Source organism: Ceratina calcarata, unplaced genomic scaffold, assembly GCF_001652005.2.
Source record: "Ceratina calcarata isolate Rehan_Ccalc_2016 unplaced genomic scaffold, ASM165200v1 scaffold586.2, whole genome shotgun sequence".
In the NCBI taxonomy this organism is placed as follows: Eukaryota; Metazoa; Arthropoda; class Insecta; order Hymenoptera; family Apidae; genus Ceratina; species Ceratina calcarata.
Window position 1 is genome coordinate 410,194 of NW_017177087.1, and position 8,389 is coordinate 418,582.

Consider the following 8,389-nt stretch of genomic DNA (forward strand, 5'->3'; position numbering starts at 1 on the left):
TATTATTATTATAATTATTTCAATTAGGATAGCATGATCATTATGCACTCTCGTTAAAAATTCTATGAACGGTAGTCCCAGTTACGACATTGAACTTGGAAAATTTCCACGAAGATTAATTTGATGGTTTACACCGGTACTTTCGCCGCGCCTCGTGTACCGTTTACATAATTAAACAGCTTCTAAACTATGGTCCGCTTCATCAAGTTTCGCGAATTCCGCTTGTTAGTAACCGAGCGTTAAGTTACGTGGTTCGTTCGCGGGGAACGAGTTCACCAGGTAGGGTCACGAGTCACGAGGCGCACGGTCCGCGGCGGCGAACTTTCTTTTTCGATCGCCGGCAGCTGCACGCCGACATTATGCCCTCGAGTGGTAGTCTTTCCGCCCTTATCGATCGGTCGTGTCGTCAGCCCATTCAGTCACGGTCACAGCTGCTGTCGTATCCTGATTTTTCCAGCACGCCACGCCACGCGCCGCGGCACGACATGGTCGACCGGGGAAAATGCTCGACTTTCGCCCGAAAAATTGCCAACCTGACAGAGTCCTCCCAGCTGGAGCTTCTCAAACATTCTTTAGACTTTTGTACCTCTTCTAAAAACGTCATGGAATCATGCATAGTAATATTGAAAAATATTAAACACACTTTTTGTTATATTTATTTTATAATTTAAAGAACTTAATTCAAAATTTAATTAAAAAAAAAAAATAAAATTTTATTGAAGTGAGTAAACCTATCACAATGACCGTAGACGCTTCAATGAAATTTAAAAAAATCTTAATCAACAATTAAATAAAACATTTAAAAATATATCTTCGATTTTCATCAATCAAGTATCACGAAACACATAGATATGTAATAAGCAGTTGAGAACTGAGTACAGAGAACTGAAAAACGACTATAAACTCGGGCCTAAGTTTCCTTTTCGTAGAATTTATTTATAGACATCGTGTGAGAATTAGAATCATTATCAATGAATAATTTTCGAATCCGGTAAAAAACCTTTAGAATTTTGAAAGTTCAGCGAGAGCCTTGGAATTTTGATTAATTGTATTAACAAGATTTCAGGCTCGAGAGTTTCGGCACGCGCGTCCGTCGAGAGCCTTGGCCGAGCAAATGTGGCCTTCCGGCTCTCTTTAATCGTCGCAGAGAATCGTTCCTCGGGCTCTCGAACCGCTTCCTTTTTGCTCCCCGCTTATTCCTGCGATTATGGTTAACCCCTCTCGTTACTCGCCAATCTAAAACAATAAAGCGAGCGTAAAACCGCGATCCTTAAACCGTCTGTCTAACAGCTTCTGTAACAGTAAACTGAAACACAGACAGGTTTCTTATATTTCACATAACTTCTACAAATTACAAATAAATTTTTTACTACTATCAATAATTTCATAAACCGTTTACAATATTTTTTATTATTATACAAACAAAAATGAATAAAAATAATTTCGTGAACGTCATCAAAACGAAACCATTTAACTTAAGTAAATGATATATGACTATGAATTATTCTAAATTACCGTAGATTCTAAAGATTTCTTAGGAACCGCGTATCGGCACGCAATCGCATGATTTGCCGCGTAATTATGCCACTGAAATCGGACTCGAAATTTTGTTTGCGAACTCGGTTCGATCACACCACCGCCGAAATTGTGGGAAACACAGCGACAAACACTTTTCGACCCACGTTCTCTGGCGTCACAATTGTACGCAAAGAAAAACACGCCTCGGGCTTAAGCGATCGAGTCACGCGACACACGCGATCGCGTTCGACAAACTTATTTTCGGGGTCGTGTGTCTTGTTTTAGGAAGCCGACAGTGCGAGCTGAGTTAATAAAAAGTACTGAGTTATTTGATTATTAAAAGAAATATTCATCTGGCTATCGATGAAACAGATCAAAAAACGTCAAAGTTTTACCAACGCGTGTTAAAAAAGTCACGTGACTACCCTAGCTTAATATTTTAATGTTACGTGGGATTATAGAAAATCATTATATGTATTTATTCTATAAAAACAATATAATTTCCTTTGAACTTGATAATGTAAATACAAATGGAAACATCAAAGTACTCCTCATTATTAACAATTAAAAAAGATTGTATTCATGATGAGGAAATGTTAAATTATGTACAGGAAAAAATGCTACTTCAATTTCAATGATATTTCAATACATTTACTTCTTTCATTAAAAGGATGAACAAGAAAATGGAATGTTTTAATAGACTTCCGTTAAACGTAAATTATAGATAATTGCGACAGGCTTTGACTAAATGAAAACGTGCTGAGCAAACATTGATTCGAAGATTCTATCACGGTAGCCCTGGTACAGAACATTTCCGTTCTCACAATCATTGTCAGCCGTGAGTTTTTAATTGCAGCGCTAGAAACCAGAAGAAGAGAAGTCCTTTAGTGGAACTCTTTGTGTCTGGCACGCTTGATTTTTGTCTAAGATCGGTCTTGCGCGCACGCAAACGAAATAATAACAGTCTCTGAACACCTCGCATCCGGTTCTCCCGGCCGATATCAATTTCGGAACACCCCTTTCTCTCCCTTTTTCGTCTTTCTCTTGTTGACCCTCCCTCCTTTATTCCGATGTCTTTACTCTTGATTTTTTCTCTTTAAGCCTCGCTGCGAGCCTTCGAGTCCCCTCTTGCAAGTAATTCTTTTCTTATCTTATTTTTCCTGTTTGCTTAAACTATTCTCGTTCGTTAAAATTCGAAGGCCTTTTATTTTTATAATAAATATTTTAGAACATATTTAAAATTTACTTAACGCATTAATATTTTGGAATATAAAAGCTCAGTGAAAATTGTAACGTGATTTTTGAAGGGAAATGCAAATTTTCTCTAGTTGTATTTTTCCTGGTAACACGTGGGAACTGTACTTTCAGTCGTTTTCCGGGTACTTTCTCGTGAGACATCATTTTCCATTCCTCCCGCGATATTTCTCTTTTTCCCGCCCTGTCCTTTATTGAATTCCACCGCGGACCTTCTTTTACCCCCCGCCCGCCCTCTGTCCCCCGTCTTTCTCTCGAACATTTCCAGCCATTTCTTTCCACCCGTCGCTTCCATCTATCTTGGTATGTTTGACAAGTTTTTCTTCGACCACCGTCCTCACGTGGAACGCTCCCCTCCGAATAGATTCCACCCGCTCTTCATTTTCACCCCCTTTCCACAAGTTCCTATAAATTGACGATCTTCCGCTGTTATGCATAACGCAGCATCTAGATATTTTCGAACGAGAATTCCAGAAAATCTGACGAAATTTCGATCATCATAGACTCCGATTTTTATTTATAAAGATGTAATTTTGTTATTTCGGTAGAAGAGTTAACGGCCGATAACTAGGTGGCTTATTGTTGGATTCGCACTATATTTAGATCATTACTCGGTCCCGCGAGATCCAACCTAATGATGTCACATGCAAATGTACGCGATCCCTGGCGCGGCGCTTGTTAACGCATCGTTCAAGATTTTCTTGACCTCTCGCTTACATCACGGTTTTTCCACGGCTAGGCATACCTTCGAATCAAGTCAGCGATTTGACATTCTCTTCTCTTCCAAGAACGCAGCCGATGCAACGTGTGCTAAATTCGTACATTGAATTCTAATACCAACCGCGCAAATTGAGTTCAGTACACATGAAATTCTCCTGAATAAATCCTCAATCTCGTAAACGTACGTTCATTTAGTAATTATTTTCGATTGAGAAAATGAAACAATGACGTAAAAAAAAAAAAAAAAAATGATCCCGGTTGCTCTCTTTAAAAAAGAGGTTCGCGCGCGTCTTTTATCTTCCGTGAAGCTTCCTGAAGTAATTTTATCGCGGCGGCGTTCGGCGATACGCGGCGGCGAGGCTTTTAAAACTTCAAACCGATTTTCCTTGGCCGCAAGCACGGCCTCCGCATCTTTTCGTTGTCGCTTAAATTCGATGACTTCCTCGACGAGCATCTCTCGGCCGGTTTCGTCGTCGTCGTCGTCGTCGTCGTCGCCGTCCGCCTCTCGTGCCACTCGACGCTCCCGTCGTGAACGACGCTCACCGATGCGATCTTTAGATTGAGATACGCGACTAGATAAAGCGTGTTGCCGCTCTTACCTGAACTTTATTCATCGCTTGATATTCCGTAGACGAGATGTCACGAAAATTAATTATTTCCACTAACAATTACTATAAATTCATGTTTACGACAGTGAGTACGACACGTATTAATCTAACATCAGGTTGGTCGAGCTCTTAAACAAGAACGATGATAAAGGAGTTGTATGAACCCCTACATAAAAACAATGACAAAGCATTGAAATTTTAACAGTTACTAAACATTACATTAATAGAACACTGTACAAAATTATAGAAATTTTGTAAGCCTATTAAAAAAGTTATTACATCTTGAATTTGTATGTCGAATGACATACTGTGATAATTTTTTAATTATTATTTTATATTTTCGTGATAGATTTATTTATTTTAATTCATTTCATTATTGTATAAAATGTTTGTTTCTGATGAATACTATTTGGACACCCTGCCATGAACATTCTTTGCTGCATACAATAATAACGACGAAAATCGTAGTGTTAATACCTGGTGGACCAGCTTGTATAATACTCGACAAACGTGATAAGAAAAATCTCGAATTAATTTATAATCAATCCGAGCCTGATTGACGAACAGACAGAACCCGGATAAGTGCAGAGGTGCATTTAAATTTAAATTAAACGCGAGTTTCGTAAAGAGAAACAGCTGAAGATGCGAAGCGAGGAAAGGGAGCTTCACGAAGCAGGTAAAGTGGCGTAGGAGCATCTGTCCGTTGACCACCTGTCGGCAGGTGCAAAACGTGCTGGGCCCCTTTACCTGTACCCCGTTACCTTCGACTCCGGTATCAATTGGCTGCATGGCCCCCCTTTTTTCTCGCGACCACGCCACGTATTCCCGTTTTACTACGTCGTAATAACGCGTCCTATGTATGTCGCATCGCGCAGCGGATGTTATCGATTCTTACAGGATCCCATGGTGGTCTGCATCCTTCTTTTTCGAGCAAAACCTTTTAAACCCCGAGTCCCGTAAACAGGAAGTACCTTCCTTTCGCGTGTCCACCGACGCGAGCGTTTAGGCGAACACCTGCGCGCTTCGTTGTCCTCAGTTTCTTTTCAACCCTGCCCTTTGTGATTCGTCCCTATTTATTTAAGAACCGGTCCGAATGAACGCAAATACGCAATGTAATTTATGTAGTTTTTAATCAGTTTTCATTACGGATTGTGTACAGATTTTTATTGGCATTGTTACTGCTCGAAGTTAATCTGGGATGATGTTTATCTTTCAGGCTGCGATACTTCAGCAGACTGCCGAATACATTTACCAGCTGGAGCAGGAGAAGACCCAGTTGCTGTCACAAAACTGTCAGCTGAAGCGACTGGTGAATCAGCACGAGGGTGGCGACGTCCCAATCAAGAAACGTAAACCCGACAATCAGGGTGAGCAGATTATTACCATTATTATTGTAGTTTCACTTTGAACGAATGAAATGTAGAAAATGATTGGAGTATATTCTTGTTACAATAAAAAAAAAAAATCGTAAAAAATGTCGCGTTTGAAGTAGCAAAAATCCAGTAACGGGGATTAACTCGGTGCTAATTTACTAACGCGTATAACTTATTTTATGTAACTGACTCATCGGGAAAAATCGTCGCCGGAATTTTTTAATTTCTCGACTGAAACCGAGCGACGGCGACGCGACGGGGAGATTAATATTGGCGAGAATAAGAGAGAGGAGTCGTTCGTCATTTTCGCGCGAGTAATTACATTCCTGCACCCTTTGCCCGGTCCCGACGCTCGGATATTTCGCTCTCCGTTCGCGGCGGACACAAAAAAAAAAGATAGCCGTCAATAGGACCATAATCTCGTTTTACCATTCCTCCAGCCTGAGCCAATTGCATTAATGGATACTTCGGGAAATTTACAATTTTATTTTAGTATACTATTTCGATTTTCAGATTCCTCATTGAAATTCGTAGTTCTAATTTATTTGGGAATTCGATTAGATTTTTTAAATTCTTATTGTTTATACAAAATCTCCAACTTGAATATTATTTAAAAAAACTAAGACAAGAAGTTTATTAAGAGAGCGAACATTTATTAAGACAATAAAATTTGTCCAACACTCCAATCACTTAGACTTGCTTTGCACTACGAAATCTCTTGGTTTCAGGAGGCGTCATGGTTAGTTTGCCGATGCACGTTAGCGAGAGCGGCGACGAAGGATTGGGCAGCATGTCGCCCGAACCATTGTCGGTAATAACTGTGACCACGGAGGGACATTCCGTGGTCAACAGCGAGGTGGTCGAGCTCAGACGACAGTTGGAGAGGGAGCGTCACGCGAGGTTGCATCTAGAGAAGCAGATGAGGGCTATACAGAGCCAATTGTACCCAGAGAGATTCAGGGATAATCAATTGATCGCTTATCAGCCACACGAGGTACCGTAATAATTATTTCCAAACTTTCACTAAAGAACTAACATAATTCATGCGAGCATTACAATTAAGAGATGTTCATGCATCATCGTATTTCAGTTTTAATGTTCAAACTTTGTCAGTATATCCTATGGCACTGAATAGATATTAGAAAAGTAGGTCTTTAGATTTACCTAATTCGGAATTCGTTCGCACAGGTGATCGAGCACACGGACAACGTGATTGCCCAGGAAACCGAGGAAGCGGTGGCCGCGCTTCAGGTAGTATCCGTGGTCTCGTTGGCGTCTGTCGGCGCGACACAGACCGTGGAGGCGTCTAGTCCGGTCCCTAGTTCACCGCCACTGTCCCCGCAGCCGGCCGACATGGTACCGGTCGAGATCAAGGAGGAGGAAGTCGACTCGAGTTCACCGAAGATCGTCACATTCGCCCAAAACCAGGTGTTCTCCACGATCGAAGAACAGACGACCGGGGACTCGTTCTCCTCGTCGAGTCGCGTCGCGTATACGACGAGTACCGGCGAGTTCAAGAACGCGTCGCCTCAGTATATCACCACCAGCCCTAGCAGGCCGTTCTCACCAGCCGCGGAACCGCAACGTTTGCCCAGCGTGCTCGAAGCCGCGATGAAAGCGGAACCGAAGGTCGAAGTTGAAAGGTATGCGCTTTTTCCTTCCTGGTTTTCGTTCGCCAGTGTCCATTAAAATAAAAGCTAATTAACTTTAAAGTGTTTATTATTAATAGCTAAAAATATACGACGTAGAAATGAGCAAACGGAAATGAGAGAATCAGATAAATATGATTCACTTTGAAACTTATATCCGGAATCACCTAAACTTTCTTGTGGTGCGAAATGTTTCACTTATGTTTCGAAGTTTAAACGAAATTCAACTTCAGTAGAGTAGTTGCCTGTATTTTGAACTTTACGTACTGTACTTACTTACGTACGTACGTCACGGTTAGAGTATGGACGAGTAAATGTCAAGGTAAACGGTAATAGATGTCTCCGAGCTCATTAATTTTTTATGAAGTATCTCTAATAGCTCTAGTTGCGAGCAATATTATAGCACATGATACATAAGCTGATAACTAGATAACGATAGTAATGGTTTAGGTAACTCTATGAAGAAAACATTTATTAAGCGACTTAAACTTCATGGAAAACAGTTTTTATCTTCTTAATGTATGAACGCTTCTACGATATTATAGATAAATAAAAATAATGGTAACGTCGTTAAAATTGCAGGCTGCCGTCGCCGTCGAACACGCTCGACGACGGATCACCGCAGACGAGGCTCTATCTGGCGAACACCTCGCGACAGAACCTGGAGACGATCGTCGAGGCGATACGCCACCTCGAAGGGGACCATCTGTTCAGCGACGAGCCAGCGCAGGACGTGCCGCTGGCACTGACGAACAAACAGACGGCGAACGGTTCGAGCAAGGCGTCGGCGACGTCTAGCGCCTCGTCGACGGCGAAGCAGCGGCTATTTCCAGCCGAGTTCCTCCAGTTTCACAGGCAACAGTCGACCCAGCAGCGGCCGGGCGTGATCGTCGTTAAGCACTCGTGATCGAAAGGCGCGTCGCGATCGGCAAACTGAACGCGCGGTTCGCCTCCGCTCGAGAGTAATCACGGACGATCTAATTAATCGCGACGCGTCGACAGACGTTGACAGGAATACCTTCGACAAGTGTGCACGGTACACGTTTATAAAGTACTAGCCGAAAAGAACAGGGAGAAGAAGATGAAGAGGAGCGAGGGATATTCCTGCGACACGATTTTACGTTCACCAGTCTGGACACTCGAGCCGGAGGTTCAGTTTCCTCGAACACACGGGTTCGGGAAGGCGGCCTCCCTGCGTTGCGTTTGGCGTGTTGCAACCGCCGCGTCGGCCGATCGTTCCGACGTTACGCGTTCGCTCGGTCGGCGT

At 42.2% G+C, this 8,389-nt stretch overlaps 1 protein-coding gene across 5 annotated transcripts in view; it reads left to right on the plus strand.

Moving 5' to 3' along the window:
• Positions 1-8,182, plus strand: part of crp (transcription factor cropped) — a 142,756-nt gene extending 134,574 nt beyond the window's left edge. For all 5 annotated transcript variants that reach the window (XM_018032673.2, XM_018032672.2, XM_026817540.1 and 2 more), the window contains 4 exons: positions 5,317-5,467; positions 6,202-6,467; positions 6,662-7,116; positions 7,705-8,182. In XM_018032673.2, coding sequence (XP_017888162.1) covers positions 5,317-5,467; positions 6,202-6,467; positions 6,662-7,116; positions 7,705-8,029 — 1,197 coding nt within the window. In that variant the 3' untranslated portion in view covers positions 8,030-8,182. The remainder of the gene's footprint in view (positions 1-5,316; positions 5,468-6,201; positions 6,468-6,661; positions 7,117-7,704) is intronic.
• The last annotated feature ends 207 nt before the right edge of the window (positions 8,183-8,389 follow it).